This window comes from Bombina bombina, chromosome 3 (assembly GCF_027579735.1).
Source record: "Bombina bombina isolate aBomBom1 chromosome 3, aBomBom1.pri, whole genome shotgun sequence".
Classification (NCBI taxonomy): Eukaryota; Metazoa; Chordata; class Amphibia; order Anura; family Bombinatoridae; genus Bombina; species Bombina bombina.
In genome coordinates, this window is record NC_069501.1 from 1,248,102,190 (window position 1) to 1,248,121,365 (window position 19,176).

Here is a 19,176-nt window from a genome sequence, read left to right on the forward strand (position 1 = left end):
TTATAGCTAAGTGTTTATGATCTATTTCCATAGGTAATAAATCAGTGAAACACCTGTTTTTAATTTTGAATAATCCCCATAATCAAATATATATTGGCAATGCTATCTTGCATATATATGTGATACAAATAGATTTGATTAACTTTTGCCTCTGGAGCAGGTTAAAAGGGGACCCTGAAGTATTTCAGGATGAAAATGCAGCCCTGAAATCAAACCAGAAAATGCCATATGCTTTGAATATGCAGGTGTCTAACGATATTGTAATCCCTGCTGGGGCTGATACATCTCTCTTACCCTTATAGGTAAAAAGGGGTCAGAAGTTAAAAACTTCTGGAGCTCTAATTTGCATCTCCCAGAGAATGCAAAATATGGGTATAACAATGATCCATACTCCTATGGTAAATATTGGAACTATTCCATTACATGTTATTGTACATAACATGACCTCACAGGATATCACCTTATCCAAGGAAAATACTATAGGATATACTCTGGAATCCAGTTATTATACTTTCAGATTCCAGAATAATATAATTGGGCTAAAACCTGAAAGGTACTTAACTGAAGAACAGTTAATAGAACAATCCTTTGCATGCATGCCAGAAGGATTATTCACATTTCACTCTATTTATCCTTTCATCTCAGAGGAAGGCATCTGTAAAATTGAAGAAGCCTCTCTGGTATTTGATCAACCAATCAAAGAACAAGAATACCCCAATACCCAGAATCATGGGGGTAATGTAAATAATAATCAAGGGGAACTCACATCTAGGCTTGAAGAAGCCTATGAGATAGGACACCCTGAAATATTTCCAGGTTTGCAGAAAATAGTCGAAGAGCAAATTTCCTTAGCTAATCGGTGTTCCAGTGATGATGAACGCCAACAGCTACAAGAACTTCTGATGGAATACCAGGATATTTTTGCTAGGGATTCTTATGACCGTGGAATTACAGACCTGCACATTGCAAGAATCCAAACAGATCCCAATGCACCACCTGTATTTGTTAAACAATACAGACTTCCTTTAGCATCCTATGATTCTCTTGCATAAATCATAAGGAATTTGGAAGAAAGGGGTATCATCAGACAGATGCACAGCTCCTATAATAATCCTATTCTATGTATTCTTAAACCCAATTGACAATGGCGTGTGTGTGCTGACTTAAGACAGCTAAACAAACGGGTGTACATGTCTGGCTGGCCTGTGCCATACATTGACCAGTGCCTAGCGCAGATGCAGGGATCTAAGATATTCACTACCATTGATTGTGTGCAGGGATATTGGACCATAAATATGTGTGTTTGGAACTTGGCCCTCCTTGTTTTAAACCATGAAACATATGTAAAAAAAGATCATCAGTCTGTTCATCTATGATGGAATTTGCTTAAAAATTGTTAATTATAGGTGTACTAAGAATTAATATAGGGCCAGTTTACAAGTGACAATACATTTAGTGCTTTCGATAGAGTGTAAACTTCACTAGAAGTAACCTTTTTTGCACACATACGGTTGCGCACATATTACAAGTTGAAACTAAAAAGTTTGTGTGCAAGCCAAAACCCATCATGCGCTAACCAAACATTGTGTCCACATTAACGTTTTCTCCCCATAGAAGTCAATGGAGAGCACAAAAAAAAAACATATCACTTATCACTTGCTCGCTAACCTGACAGTAGTTATGAATATTTCCTATTCCAATGTTCTTCACTTACAGAACAATGTAATTTTTATTATTTATATATATATATATATATATACCTATACCTGTATATCTATTTCTATATATATATAGGTATAGATCTGTATTTTACAATATCACACACAAATATAGAAATATATATTTCATGATAAAATTTTGAGAATCATAGTTTATGATTTAGGTCTAACATAAGTGTGTTGGGTTAGCGCACATGAAGAATTGCCAACCTCAATGCCCGTTTTGAAATATAACATATATAATATTAAAAAATATTACTAAAAATTATTACACACTGTATAAAAAGCTAAATAATCCATATAATATACATTTATTTTTTACAGTATGTGTAATTTGTAATATTTTTTAAAAATATTTCCATAACGCGCATTGAGGTTAGCAATTCTTCACATGAGCAAAAGCAGATATTGCTCATGCATAATAGTTAGGGCACCACTTGTAATCTAGCTCACTATTGAGTAATTGGGGAAAAAAAACTGTATTCAAAGATTTTACATAGTTATAATCCTTACTGGATAAATTACTTTTTGTGTGACCTCATATCTTTTGTTGTATTTTTGGCACAATTGGTCAGCTAAACCTTAATATTTTCTGGGCATAATTTAGAATGAAAGGAAGCAAATGAAATGAAATTATTTTTTTCATTTTATATTATATAACCCTGTCAAAACTGAGAGGCTCTTATTTGCATTTAATAATTGATTTTTCTTAAGGGCCACTGAAAGTCAGACAGGGAAAAAAGCACAACAGGTTTGATGGATTAAGCAAGTGGTTTTCAAAATGATTAATTAAAAAAAAAAAAAATACCGTCACTACATGTAACAAATGACCTTTCAGAAGCCGCATAATCTACTTCAGGAAAGCTCGTACAAAAAGCTTGCTTTGCTAAAGATATCCAGGCATGACAAATTTATGCAATGACCAAAGTATATTGTTATTGGTCAGATGGAAAAAAATATATATGTATATGACACTGAGTCAAACTGAGAGAATAAGATCTTTTAGCAACCTTATTTATATTCCATTTATCTCAGCTACATATTCCCTTGCAGCAAACAATGTTACAGTGTTTCTACTGAAGCATGGGAATCTGGGTAAGGATATGCAAATAAGCCTCACAATGCCCAATCTTTTTACTTCCTGTATTAAAATACAACATAAATGGAAATTAATATGTTTTTGCAGAATGCTATTAGCCTTGTCTATAATCTGTAAGAAAAGGTGAAAATGAATAATGACCACTGTTTATTTTTCACATTTTCCCCAGAAGGTCTGTCTGTTTTCCCGTCAGCAGTTACTCCAACCAGGGCAAATGTCCTAATTTCTGAGGACTAGTCTGGCTCTCCCTGTGACACTTATTTCCCACTGTTCCAACACATAGCATACCTGCAGTCCCCCCCCCCCCCCCCCCTCCATCACAAAATACTGCCTGCAAGTCCCCTCACCTAACTTTCCTGGAATATGTCTTTGAAATATTTTTATATTTATCTATTGATATTTGCAATCCTCCCTCCAAAACATCTGAATACATATTTGTAGTGTTTAATTCCTTGTTAAAGGGATATTAAACACTTTAAGATAGTAATATAAAATTATAAACTGTATATATATATATATATATATATATAGTTCTATTCTATCCACGTACCCAGAGGCAGAATATATTGAGGAGGAGACACAAACACCAAACAATAGTGCAATATTTTAATAATAAAAGGGTTAAACACATTTTATTAAAATCTAAGTTAAAACCTGCTTACATTCATTAACTTCAATTCGTTATGAGGTATCAGACAAGCGTTGTATAATCAAACACTCAAAATGCACATCGATTCCACTGTTAAAATATCTTCCAACAGTCCCATATATATGTGAGGAGATAAAAACAATATTTCAAATTGTACAGGCCAACCAATGTCTTTTGCAAAAACTTCCTTTTTTAAAAATATTTCCTAGCACGTTTCAAAGGTGTCAAAAGTATAGTACCTTCTTTATCAGAGGATTGGTTCAGACTAAACTGACTTAGGTGCAGGATTTTAAACAAGTGGGACGAACTTGAACATGCCCCCAATCTAGACATATCAATAGTGGTATTCTGTTACTCAAACCATGATGTCAGAGGGGTTTGTGAAAATCCACCAATGAGTTAGAGCGCATATGTCCATGTCCATCACATGAGTGCACAGCCATGCTTAGCGAGAATCAGTTTAGAATTAGTCCGATTTGGGGGATGGAATTAATCATGTAACTTCCGCAATAGGTTTAAAGGAAACAGAGGGTGTGTGTCACACTGAAGCGTATTTAAAGGATATTTATAATATCAAGAATTAGATAGAGAAAACAATACCAAACTGAAAAGATAGAGGGTTTAAAGGAAACAGAGGGTGTGTGTCACACTGAAGCATATTTAAATGATATTTATATTATCAAGAATTAGATAGAGAAAACAATACCAAACTGAAAAGATGTGACACTATAGTAGAAAAGAAAAAACTAGACAAATTCCTAAAAGATTATCGCCTGGAGAAAGAAGAAATTAACCAAAACGTAGTGGAAATGGTTTGGACTGAAGCATCAGAGTTGAGAAGGAAATCAATAACTGGACATGTAATAATTCTCCAGAATACTCTACCGTTGAACCCTTTAGGGAATTAACAAGAGAGGCTAGGATGAATAAGGAATATGGACCTCCGTCTAGTAATAGCCATATTAATACAATGAAGAAAACAAGTCATGGATACCACTATAATAAAAATAAGAACAATTTTAACAATAGAAGGAAACTCAATATGAATGGCAGGGGTCAGATAAATAATAAGCATTATGACAATGGTAATACAAGCTTCAAGTTCCCCACTGACCATAGGATTAAGAACGAATATAACTATGACAGAGAACAACATGGGTACAATGGACATTATGGCCGGAGAAATACGAACATATTTTTTAGTAACAAAGAAGAGTATACGATGTGGGATACTAGACACGCCGGGAAGTTTCATCATCAAAACCAACATTACAATCCACAAGTTGGGTATAATTATAGTAATAAATCAAACTATAACCACCATTTTTTTTAGGCCAGGGAGCAAATAAATACAACTCTACCCATATTCAGGGGAGACACCAGGATCCTTCAAGGTTTCCGAGGAAGGAAAGGGAATCCTTTGCAGATACCCCAAGACTAGAACCTCAGTGGAGATCAAGAGGCCTAAAAAGGCCAAATATAGAGGGAGAAAACATGGAAAGAAAAAGACAAAAGTCGACTCTGATGTAGGAAATGAAGATGTAAAGGCTAAGGTTTTCAACCTCTCCACAAGGATTTTTACTGACAAAGAAACTAGGACGCTGTAGAAGGGGCTTTCATTTGCACCAACAAAGGGCCCCAACTCCTTTCAATTATATATAGACCACAACAAATTCACGCGTTAAATGAACTTAAAAAGGCATTTTGAGAAAATTTCTAGGAACACGGAAGGAGGTAATTTGGCGGATGAGGGGTCACAGAACATTTACAAAGGCACCCTGAAAATACTTTAAGACCTTGAAGTGGAAAGCGGTCAAGCAACTGAAAAATTCCCATTGAATGAACATACTTTGCTTAAACCCACGTCTACCTTCTATCTGGTACACTCCAAAGGGAGCCTTGTAACGTTTTTTTTTTTTTTTTTTTTTTAACCTAGTACAAGAAGAATTTAATCAACTATGCAGCATCTATAAAATTAAAAAGGATAACCTATCCAAAAAGGAGAAATCCTTCATTAAAAGTTTGGAGGAGGATACCAATAATATCCTCAGAGAAGCAGATAAGGGAGGAGGTATTGTCATCCAGAACAGATCAGACTATATACAAGAAGCATACAACTTACTGCTTGATGGATCCAATTACAGGAAACTGTCCAGGGACCCTACCGCCGATTTTCCTAAAGGAATATAGTCACCTTTTGGATGACACTAAAGAAGGGGATATACTAAATGATAATTAACTAGCCTTTCTAAGAAATGACAGTCTCACCATAGCCGTCTTTTATCACCTCCCAAAAGTGCATAAGAGTAGGGACAAACCACCAGGCAGACCTATAGTGTCTGGCATTAACTCTCTCACTTCAAAATTGTCTGAGTACATTGACAATTTTCTCCAACCACTAGTACCAAAGTTAAAATCTTATCTGAGGTATACCCCAGATACAATCGACAAATATACTGGAATAAGTTGGAATAGTGAATCCACCAGGGTCACCTTAGATGTCAGTGTCCTCTAGAGATCATTCCTCACAAAAAGGGCGTTGAAGTGGTTGCTTTTTGGTTGGAAATCCCAACCGACGATGCTAATACTCACAATTTTCTTCTGAGCTCAATATCTTTCATCTTGGAGAAAAACTACTTCCTCTTTGAGAAGTAGTTCTTCCTACAACTCCATGGTACAGCTATGGGCACAAGCTTTGCCCCAAGTTTTGCCAATCTAAACATGGGGTTGTGGGAAGAACAATATATTTGGAACAACAATCTTTTCTTTCCACACATAAAGAAATGGGGAAGGCACATCAATGATATCATAATGATATGGGAAGGACCAGAGGATAGGTTGAAAGAGTTTACTACCTCCCTCAATTTAAATAATTTCAACCTGACTTTCACTGAGAAGAGCAGCAAAGTGGAGATAAACTTCCTAGATATCATTTTGTTCCATGAGAACGGAGAGATCCACCCCCATCTGCATAAGAAAGACACGGATTGTAACAAGTACCTTTTGGCCTCAAGTAGCCATAATCCAGAATGGATTAGGAACATACCCTATGGGCAATTCTAGTGCCTCAGGAGGAATTGCTCAAAACAAGAGGATTTTGAATGAGAATTGACTCTGCTTAAAAGAAGATTTTTGGAAAGGGGTTACCATGAGAGGGATTTATCACAAGCCTATAAAAAGGCAAAATTATTGAACAGACGATCCTTATTACAAACAGGGAAAGATAGGAAGAAAAAAAACATCACCCACCATGGACACTGTAGATTTTATCAGCACCTACAATGAGGCGTCTAATTAAATCAGAGCAATCCTCAAGAAACATTGGCACCTCCTACAGAAAGATGATCTCCTAAAGAAATTTGTGAATAAAGAACCTAGGATTATTTTCAGAAAAAATAGAAATTTGAAAAACATGTTAGCACCGAGCCAATTAAAAAAGGAGAATCATAAAAATTAGTTGGGAAGACTATCAATAGTTTGTTTTTCAAATGCAGTTGTCTCAATTGCTTAGCCTGTGAATAACATTATAATGGGAACAAGCCTACTAAGGAAATTAAATCAAATAGTAACGGGAGAATTTGCAAACTAGATACAGCCTGTAATTGTAAAACAGACTACGTAGTCTATCTGATTGAGTGCTTATGTGGGCTTCAATATATAGGGCGTACGACACATCCTTTTAAGTAAAAGATTGGCAGAACATCTCACAAATATCAAGGCTGGGGAAAAGTCACATAGTCTATCTGCCCACTTTAGAGCCTTCCATGAGATGGACCCCAAAGGTCTAAGGGCCACTATTCTAGAATACATTCCAGTAAGTGAAAGACGAGGTAACGTGAATTACATTTAAGAAAAAGGGAGACCTTCTGGATACACTCCATGCATTCACAAATACCCCATGGCATAAACAAAGACATAGATTTGGCAGCCTTTCTAATAGAAATGTAGCATTAGGAGGTATTGGCCAGTCTTTCCTCCCTGAGTGCATGGGAGTCACATATCCCATTTTATCCTTTTTCCTTCTACCTCACCTGTATTTCTTATACACTTTTTCTACATTTATATATACATTTTCTTTTAACTTATATACATATATATGTATGCTTCAACTCTTCTACTATACATCTCATCTTTTTCTGTTTTAGGGGTAGATGATTTGTAGCATTATAAAGCCACTTTATAAGTTTTAACCAATCAATTAGGTATAGTAACATTTATACTACTGAGAATTATTTATTCATTTTCTTACTAGGGATAATATGTAGCGTTATTGGAATTTTTGATTAATTCAAATCTTTGAGTTCTTATATACTTTAACTCTTTTTTGTATATATATATCAAAATAACAAGAGTATTGCATTGAGCAACAGACAACAGACAACAGACAACCACCTAACCTAAAGCAGAAACTGGTACATAGGAAGCTACCCCTTGAGAAAAAGAACACTCAGAATGAAACCAAGTGCTGCTATAAAGCTCCCTGCAAACTGTGTCAACACGTTTGTGAAAGCAGCACAGCAAATCACAATAATAAATCCTATAACATTAAAGGGGCATATTCATGTATATATGCAAATGTGGTATATATGATACATTGCACTGCATGTGAAGTGGGATGCTTTATTGGAGAAACAAGCCAAAAACTGTACCTTCGGATGAACTTACACAAACACTCAATCAAAAACCACTGAGAAACAAAATACTGCACCACTGTCACCATTTCACCCAACCTGACCACTCCATCCAAAACCTCAAAATCAAAATTCTCCGAGGCAAGTTCAAAAACACCATGGAAAGAAAAACCTTTGAAATGAAAATGATAATGCACTTCAACTTGTTTAATTCTGGACTAAATGTGGACTCTGGATTCTTACTTTCATTTAGTCAATTACATTGTATATTCCACATTCTTTATACATAGGTACACAAGTAAGCCTATGTCCACACTTTTGTCTTTTTTAACTTTTGTATTCCCCCTGTATATACAATTTCACATCTTTATAGATATTAATTAAATGTTGATATATAACTTTATGTTAGTATATGCTCTATGTATAGCTATATATTTCCCCTGTCTGTTCTCCTACACTGGACACTGTCTGCCTGTTACCTAAGCCCCCCTCATGATTTTTACGACACCTCCTCCTCTCCCTGCACTTTCTGTCTTCTTAGCTATTCTTAGCTATTCTGTGTTTTAAGATAATCTGTAAATTCCATTGAATTGGTCAGTATTGCTTCAGACTTGAAAAGGATGGAACTCTTCCGAAAGCTTGTCAACTTATAAATGTATAGTTAGTCCAATAAAAAAAGTATCATTGCTCAATGCAATACTCTTGTTATTTTGATATCTAAATCTCTGGACTAACTCCAATCAACGTGACTATGGAAGATACTGAATATAGCCAAAATAAGAAGCAAATCATGAAACTGATCACAAAAGAAACACAGATCAACAGTGATATATACTTCCTATCATACTGCAAAAAAATTAATCTCATTCCAAATGGACTGAAAATTAAGAATCCATTTGCAACCACTTGTTTATGTTGAAAAACCTTGCAGACGTAACAGTTAGAAACTGAGAAATAACCTAATTCATCAACTATACAGCAAAAAGCAAAAAATAAAAGACCAAAAGCAGCTCCTACTACAAAAACTACAAGAAAATAATGGGTACAATGAAGAAATTAAAAAAGAAATGCAACACTTCCACAAAGTACAACAACAAAATGTTATCAATAAGAAAAAGAAGAAACTTGCATGCCTGTCACAAAACAGAATAAAACACCAAATGCAAGAAAACAGAGCTCCAGGTGACAGATCAACTACAACTTCAACAACAAATGACCAAACGTCCACAGACAATAACAGCATCTCATTCAAAACACAAACTGTCACCAACCAAGAAAACCACACAGAAAACTCAGGGATTGTGAACCTTTCAAACTACCACCTGTCAGGGCCAGAGATATCAGTACTGTGTAAAGGATTACCATTCTGTCCAAGTACAAATCTAGACAAAATCCAACTGTACTCAGACTTAGAAGATTGCGGCTAAAATAATTCTTCTATGACAAAGAAAATACCAGTACTATGGAGGACTACAATGGAAGGAAAAAGAACACAATCTTCACACCTGCACCAGGACGCAACACAAAATTGGACAGCTATATTGAAAGCTTCCGGTTGAGAACTGCATCTCTGCTCAACACACAGCAGAAAAAAAATAATGTATAACCTCTCACACTTAGAAAAAAACGCTATAAAAAACTTAAGAAATAATGAAAAAATATTACCATTAAGCCTGCGGACAAGGGAGGAGCAGTGGTGATCATGAATACACAGGACTACAATCACAGAGGGAAATTATCAGATCAAACTTATTACAAAAAACTGGAAAAAGACCCCACCCAGGAATACACTTTGCAACTTAGAAAACTAATTAAAACATTCCCTAAACACGCACAACATAAACTGGGCAAACTGGTGCCCTCTAACCCTAGCATAGGGGCATTCTACATGCTCCCAAAAAATCCACAAACCAGTGAACCCAGGAAGACCAATACTAACAAGCATGGACACTCTGACTGAGCAAATATCGGGCCTAGTGGAGAATATTCTTAAGCCTTTAGTTATTAACACCACTAGCTTTATAAAAGACACCACTGATTTTCTTAACAAAATCAGCCAGATAACAAAATTGCCAGAGGATACTATACTTGTGACAATGGATGTGGAATCCCTGTACAGCAATATTCCACATAAAAATGGTATTGATGCCTGCACTTTTCAGCCGCGACTTTTCCATACCGCAGATCCCCTTACGTAAATTGCGTATCCTATCTTTTCAATGGGATCTTTCTAACTCCGGTATTTAGAGTCGTGTCTGAAGTGAGCGTTAGACATCTAACGACAAAACTCCAGCCGCAGGAAAAAAGTCAGTAGTTAAGAGCTTTCTGGGCTAACGCCGGTTTATAAAGCTCTTAACTACTGTGCTCTAAAGTACACTAACACCCATAAACTACCTATGTACCCCTAAACCGAGGTCCCCCCACATCGCCGCAACTCGATTAAAATTTTTTAACCCCTAATCTGCCGACCGCCACCTATGTTATACTTATGTACCCCTAATCTGCTGCCCCTAACACCGCCGACCCCTGTATTATATTTATTAACCCCTAACCTGCCCCCCACAACGTCGCCTCCACCTACCTACACTTATTAACCCCTAATCTGCCGACCGCAAAGCGCTGCCACCTACGTTATCCTTATGAACCCCTAATCTGCTGCCCCTAACACCGCCAACCCCTATATTATATTTATTAACCCCTAATCTGCCCCCCACAACGTCGCCTCCACCTGCCTACACTTATTAACCCCTAATCTGCCGACCGGAGCTCACCGCTATTCTAATAAATGTATTAACCCCTAAAGCTAAGTCTAACCCTAACACTAACACCCCCCTAAGTTAAATATAATTTACATAGAACGAAATTAATTAACTCTTATTAAATAAATTATTCCTATTTAAAGATAAATACTTACCTGTAAAATAAATCCTAATATAGCTACAATATAAATTATAATTATATTATAGCTATTTTAGGATTAATATTTATTTTACAGGTAACTTTGTATTTATTTTAACCAGGTACAATAGCTATTAAATAGTTAATAACTATTTAATAGATACCTAGTTAAAATAATTACAAAATTACCTGTAAAATAAATCCTAACCTAAGTTACAATTAAACCTAACACTACACTATCAATAAATTAATTAAATAAACTACCTACAATTACCTACAATTAACCTAACACTACACTATCAATAAATTAATTAAATACAATTCCTACAAATAAATACAATTAAATAAACTAACTAAAGTGCAAAAAATAAAAAAGAACTAAGTTACAAAAAATAAAAAAATATTTACAAACATAAGAAAAATCTTACAACAATTTTAAACTAATTACACCTACTCTAAGCCCCCTAATAAAATAACAATGCCCCCCAAAATAAAAAAAATGCCCTACCCTATTCTAAATTACTAAAGTTCAAAGCTCTTTTACCTTACCAGCCCTGAACAGGGCCCTTTGCGGGGCATGCCCCAAAGAATTCAGCTCTTTTGCCTGTAAAAAAACCCATACAATACCCCCCCCAACATTACAACCCACCACCCACATACCCCTAATCTAACCCAAACCCCCCTTAAATAAACCTAACACTAAGCCCCTGAAGATCTTCACCCTGCCAGGTTCACCGATCCGTCCTGAAGAGCTCCTCCGATGTCCTGATCCAAGCCCAAGCGGGGGGCTGAAGAGGTCCATGATCCGGCTGAAGTCTTCATCCAAGCGGGAGCTGAAGAGGTCCATGATCCGGATGAAGTCTTCTATCAATGGCATCTTCAATCTTCTTTCTTCCGGATCCATCTTGCAGACCTCCAACGCGGAACATCCTCTTCTCCCGACGCCTACTAGCCGAATGACGGTTCCTTTAAGGGACGTCATCCAAGATGGCGTCCCTCGAATTCCGATTGGCTGATAGGATTCTATCAGCCAATCGGAATTAATGTAGGAATATTCTGATTGGCTGGTGGAATCAGCCAATCAGAATCAAGTTCAATCCGATTGGCTGATCCAATCAGCCAATCAGATTGAGCTTGCATTCTATTGGCTGATCGGAACAGCCAATAGAATCAGAATATTCCTACCTTAATTCCGATTGGCTGATAGAATCCTACCAGCCAATCGGAATTCGAGGGACGCCATCTTGGATGACGTCCCTTAAAGGAACCGTCATTCGGCTAGTAGGCGCCGGGAGAAGAGGATGTTCCGCGTCGGAGGTCTGCAAGATGGATCCGGAAGAAAGAAGATTGAAGATGCCGTTGATAGAAGACTTCATCCGGATCATGGACCTCTTCAGCTCCCGCTTGGATGAAGACTTCATCCGGATCATGGACCTCTTCAGCTCCCGCTTGGATGAAGACTTCAGCCGGATCATAGACCTCTTCAGCCCCCCGCTTGGGCTTGGATCAGGACATCGGAGGAGCTCTTCAGGACGGATCGGTGAACCTGGTATGGTGAAGATAAGGTAGGAAGATCTTCAGGGGCTTAGTGTTAGGTTTATTTAAGGGGGGTTTGGGTTAGATTAGGGGTATGTGGGTGGTGGGTTGTAATGTTGGGGGGGTATTGTATGGTTTTTTTTACAGGCAAAAGAGCTGAATTCTTTGGGGCATGCCCCGCAAAGGGCCCTGTTCAGGGCTGGTAAGGTAAAAGAGCTTTGAACTTTAGTAATATAGAATAGGGTAGGGCATTTTTTTTATTTTGGGGGTCTTTGTTATTTTATTAGGGGGCTTAGAGTAGGTGTAATTAGTTTAAAATTGTTGTAATATTTTTATTATGTTTGTAAATATTTTTTTATTTTTTGTAACTTAGTTCTTTTTTATTTTTTGTACTTTAGCTAGTTTATTTAATTGTATTTATTTGTAGGAATTGTATTTAATTAATTTATTGATAGTGTAGTGTTAGGTTAATTGTAGGTAATTGTAGGTAGTTTATTTAATTAATTTATTGATAGTGTAGTGTTAGGTTTAATTGTAACTTAGGTTAGGATTTATTTTACAGGTAATTTTGTAATTATTTTAACTATTTTAGCTATTAAATAGTTCTTAACTATTTAATAGCTATTGTACCTGGTTAAATAAATACAAAGTTACCTGTAAAATAAATATAAATCCTAAAATAGCTATAATATAATTATAATTTATATTGTAGCTATATTAGGATTTATTTTACAGGTAAGTATTTATCTTTAAATAGGAATAATTTATTTAATAAGAGTTAATTAATTTCGTTAGATGTAAATTATATTTAACTTAGGGGGGTGTTAGTGTTAGGGTTAGACTTAGCTTTAGGGGTTAATACATTTATTAGAATAGCGGTGAGCTCCAGTCGGCAGATTAGGGGTTAATAATTGAAGTTAGGTGTTAGCGATGTTAGGGAGGGCAGATTAGGGGTTAATACTATTTATTATAGGGTTAGTGAGGCGGATTAGGGGTTAATAACTTTATTATAGTAGCGCTCAGGTCCGGTCGGCAGATTAGGGGTTAATAAGTGTAGGCAGGTGGAGGCGACGTTGTGGGGGGCAGATTAGGGGTTAATAAATATAATATAGGGGTCGGCGATGTTAGGGCAGCAGATTAGGGGTACATAGGGATAATGTAAGTAGCGGCCGTTTACGGAGCGGCAGATTAGGGGTTAATAATAATATGCAGGGGGCAGCGATAGCGGGGGCGGCAGATTAGGGGTTAATAAGTGTAAGGTTAGGGGTGTTTAGACTCGTGGTACATGTTAGAGTGTTAGGTGCAGACGTAGGAAGTGTTTCCGCATAGCAAACAATGGGGCTGCGTTAGGAGCTGAACGCGGCTTTTTTGCAGGTGTTAGGTTTTTTTTCAGCTCAAACAGCCCCATAGTTTCCTATGGGAGAATCGTGCACGAGCACGTTTTTGAGGCTGGCCGCTTGCGTAAGCAACTCTGGTATTGAGAGTTGAAGCTGCGTTAAAAATGCTCTACGCTCCTTTTTTGGAGCCTAACGCAGCCTTTATGTGGACTCTCAATACCAGAGTTATTTTTATGGTGCGGCCAGAAAAAAGCCGGCGTTAGTTTTTCGGGTCGTTACCGACAAAACTCCAAATCTAGCCGTTTGATTATTATTGACACTTACAATATATCTGTCATATTATTTAATTGTGCATTTTACTAGTGAAAATATATTTTCTGGAGTGGGGACTCCAGATTTCCTGTGTTCAGGTATTAGGCAGCATCTCTTAGTTACATATAATATTACATCTCCTCAGGGTCTATACTTAGCGCTGATTTCATTGATTCCTCTTCACAAATATATATATATATAAACCTGCAATATTATTTTAATATTTATTTTGTCCCCTTTTCCTGTAATTTTATTTTGAAATTATGAGCTTTTCAGTTCCTGTTAGAAATGGAAATGCAGAACACTAATATATTCAACACAGCCATTGGCTGCACACTCTAGTGACCTATTTATAACTGTCCCTAATTGACTGCAGCAGAGAAGGTAACCTAAGTTACAACATGGCAGCTACCATTGTTTTATAGACACTAAAACTTTACACTTATTTTGTCAATACTGTATTTAAACAGCTATTGAAACTTTAAAAAATGAATCTATTTGTTATTCTCAGACTATTTTTTTATTTTAATTCATCATTCTATCTAGCATTTATTTAGTGCCTAATGTCCCTTTAACAGATAACATAATGTTGCACTTCTAGAAGACTAATAGCATGAGTTTTGCAAGACCATTCTATTTCTGCACACCTCAGACAGGGTACGTTTCTGTTATTAAGGGGTTAATTATAGATTTTAAAGCTATTTTAATCCATCAGATGGCAACTGATTGCGTTAGAAAACATTTTGAATTTGAAAATGACATAATAGGAAACTTTAATTAACCACACAATAAATGCATGTGCTGTAAAAAATAAGCATATAACAGTTTTTTCATAAGCTTTTTCACAAGGATTTTCACAGACATTTATTGAAACAAAAGATTTAGGAGCAAAGTAACAGTAAAACATGAAAACGGATTAATTCAGTATTAAAGGGACACTGAACCCAATTTTTTTCTTTTGTGATTCAGATAGAGCATGCAATTTTAAGCAACTTTCTAATTTACTCCTATTATCAAATTTTCTTCGTTCTCTTGCAAACGCAAACTTACTTATTAAATTTTCTTACTGTAGCACAATTGTCATCTCAATTTACAGCAAAGTAATACAAAATTAATTTATGAAAAGATTAAGTCAAATGAATGAAAAGACAAACATAAATATCAACAAAATGCATTCACGTCTAATGTCCAGCAATTCAATTTTCATTGGGTAAAGGCTGGACAAAGCAAAATCGCCTGAACTATTCTTAACCAATGTGTGTTCAAGCTGGCAGTCTCGGTATCTCTGCCAGAGCCGGCCCGGGTATTAAAAGCAGCCCTGGAAAAATATGAAGACCAGCCCTATTTACTGTTGAGTTAGTAGAATGCACATGCCCTATTTTTCTCAAAGGGGAATAATGGGATACCCTTTCCCCAATATTTTTTTCAGAATTAAATTATATTACTTTGTATTAAAAAAATGCTAGATTGATGTTATATAGGCACCCTACAACCCAATTGCATCATTTAATCACTGCATGAATGTGTAGATTTCCAGCCCCAGCTGCTGCAGCCCACCAGGAAATCTCCTGGTATTCAGGTAGGCCAATCCGGCCTTGATCTCTGCAGCATTTGAATAAAACATCTCTGTATGTTACTCTTTCACAATGATATATCCAGCACCAAAAATGAAACGAATGTTGATGCCTGCAGCCATATTTGGTATTTGTTTTGCAAGCGAATGCCGAGTCCCAAAATGTTGCAGATGCCTAGATATTACTAATACAATAATTAAGAGTAATTATATGATTAAGCTGTATTACTATTCCAAATGTTTGCAAGCAAAAACCCTTTAAATAAAAGGACATTTAGTTCAAAATGTAACTCCTCATAGATTAATTACATCTTTGAATAGAAACATATTTGCAATATATATATAAAAAATGCTAGTATCACTGTTTTAGTGTTAAAAATGTTCTCTGCACGTGCATGTGAAGCATAGTTGGATATTCTAAGTGCACCAGCATTTTAAATACTGCAGCTGCTCAGAGTGCCAGTGGGGCTTGTATCATAGCAGCATTTAACAAATTGAGTGACTACCAGATGGTATAAGCACCTAAGGCTTTCTGAGCAAGTGCTGTGTTTAAAATGTTCTATAGATTTTATTAGAAGCATTTTTTCTAATACAAGTATACTAAAAAAATACTTCTATTAAAAAGTGAAATGCGTCCATGTGGATTTCAATTTTAACAGGAACATCCCTTTAATGATAACATAAGATAAAATAAATATGAATCAATACTAGCAGAAATGGATTTAATAATAATGAAACAAGTTTATTTTTTCGATATATAGTCATTAAAAAAAAAGTGTCTGAAAATAAAGTAATCAAACAATTCAAACAAAATCAGATAGGAATAGGTCTTGCTAAAATACTTACCAACAGGTTCTACAACATCTATGTGATCAACAAAGTCTCTCTTGCCAAGGTAAACTGTGAGCTGCAAATAAACGTAAAAACTGGTTAGTAAAATGGAAAGCAAGAAGTGGAGAAGGAAATTCTGTTTAAAACTAATATGCAGTAAAAAAATCATTTTAATGCTAGAATACACTTTATACACTTTAATGTTGTATTATTATTATTATTATCAGTTATTTTTAGATCATCCACAGATTCTACAGAGCTAAAAACAAAGGTATAATAAGCAAAGGTAGCATGTATAGGAGACAAAGGGCCCTGCCAGGAGTTGCACCTCTCATGAACGTGATATACTAAACAGCTGGGCTCTTAGGCTTATATGCTAAGGGGGTCCAAGGGGGTGACAAAGTAGATGAGGAACTGGGTTAAGAGAGTTTATATTGTATTGTGTATGCATCCCTGAACAGTAGTCTTTAACCCCTTAAAGTCCATGACATACCCTGTACGAAAGGGTTGCCACCTCGGCCATGTTTTCCTGGACATTTATGAGTTACACATGCTGCAGGGCATGCAGAGGGAAACATGCATTGTGCTACTGGACAGCACAAAAATAGTGACCCTGGACAGAACTATTCATCTTCCTCCCTGCAGCATGTGTTATAAGTGTCCAGGAAAACATGGCCGAGGTGGCAACCCTACCGTACGTCACTGGCCGCTAAAGGTTTTTTGGCCTGTAATAGCACGGGTCTTGCCACCAATCTCCTTCCCTACTGCAGGCCTCCTATTGTAGTGCGATCTCACCGCTGATGGTGAGAACCGCACTATAAAAAAAGCAAGCCCATTGAAAGACCAGCGACATATATGGTTAAGTCGCTGGCTGTTAAAGGGTTAAGGAACACTTTAAACCATGAAAACTAGGTGAGAGTCTTGTGAAGCGAGGCAGAGCGTTCCACGAAATATGGGCCAGTCTGGAGAAGTCCTTTAAAGTGATAGTCTAGTCAATATTAAACTTTCATGATTTAGATGGAGAATGCAATTTTAAGCAACTTTCTAATTTACTCCTATTATCAATTTTTCTTTGTTCCCTTGGTATCTTTATTTGAATGTAAGCTTAAGAGCAGGCCCATTTTTGGTTCAGCACCTGGGTAGAGCTTGCCATTTGGTGGCTACATTTATACACCAATCAGAAAGCGCTACCCAGGTGTTGAACCAAAAATGGGCCGGCTTGTAAGCTTACATTCTTGCTTTTTCAAATAAAGATACCAAGAGAAAGAAGAAAATTTGATAATAGGAATATATTAGAAAGTTGCTTAAAATTGCCTGCTCTATCTGAATCATGAAAGTTTAATTTTGACTAGACTGTTCTTTTAAACTACATCTTAAATATTTCTATTTTAACTAAATTAGATTCTACTATTTAACAGGCAAACAAGGTTCAAGACTTGGGAATCTATCACACAAGCATTTGCTTGTGCAGGGCTGCCCCACAATCTCTAGCATGAGAATCTGGTCTGTCAATCACACCCAATGAGGTGGCAGAGAGATCGCAACTTGCGGTAAGCAGGCTCACATGAGCGAGCCTGCACCGCAAGTGCTCTAGAGCAGCATCTGCTTAGAACATGGAGCTCGAGCTGTGAAATTTAAAGGAGCATTTCTTAGAGCATATAATTTCAAATTATTGATCCTAGTTCTATGGAAGAAAGGATCCACTTACACAGGGGACTTACTGTTCAAAAAACATTAAAAGCATGATACAGGGCTCAATCACAAACACGGTACAGACACACTATCCTATTGGCACTTCACTTGGCTCCAGCCAGTATCGGTCTTCATCCCACGTAAACATGCAGCGAGTAGCACTAATGCACCGGAACGCTGAGGGTAATGCTTGGTGCAGAGCACAATCTGTGTCAGTAAAGCTTGGCAATCTCTGAAGTTATATTAGACATGATACTTAGCTACCATTATGCTGTCTTATCTAGTACAAGGTAATCCTTGAACTGGGCTTTCGTTTCAGTTCACTGTATTTGGCAACTGTGTGTTTAACTGAGGAGTAACATTTGTATTACAAAATCAGTTCTTTATAACAATGATATACTTACACCAAAGGAAACTTGTATTTATTATTAACTGAGGCACAATGAATTGTTAGTGTGAGATTGAGTTCATACCATGTGAGGCTGTTGATAACTTTTGTGATACATATTAACCGAATAACAGTATTTGCTGCAACATTGATTATTGCATGTAATCTGCAGGACTCACTAATCACAGATGCCCTCATAATAAGAATTGTTTTACTAAGGCATTACTAGAGACACTGAGTAGAGATGTGCATTCATTTTCATACAATCGGATATTCATTTTTGTTTTAACTAAACGAATACTTGAATGAACGCACCAAAGAAAATGAAAGAAAACAAAAAACACTATTACAATAGAAGTGGATACTGAGATACTGTATCCAACTATTGGCCACCCATTTGACCTATTTTAGAATTTCCTAACCATATAAAAGAAAATGATTGGATAAAATTGACTAATTGTGCTTCTGCATTGATTAGTGCAGTAAGATAGGGATTTTTCTTAAAAAAAACC

The 19,176-nt window shown here is 36.4% G+C and overlaps 1 protein-coding gene across 2 annotated transcripts in view; it reads right to left on the reverse strand.

The window, feature by feature from the left end:
• The window catches only part of ARRB1 (arrestin beta 1), a 621,679-nt gene that overhangs the window by 195,394 nt on the left and 407,109 nt on the right, over positions 1-19,176 (reverse strand). For both annotated transcript variants that reach the window (XM_053708767.1, XM_053708768.1), the window contains exon 3: positions 16,600-16,660. In XM_053708767.1, the coding sequence (XP_053564742.1) occupies positions 16,600-16,660 (61 nt within the window). The remainder of the gene's footprint in view (positions 1-16,599; positions 16,661-19,176) is intronic.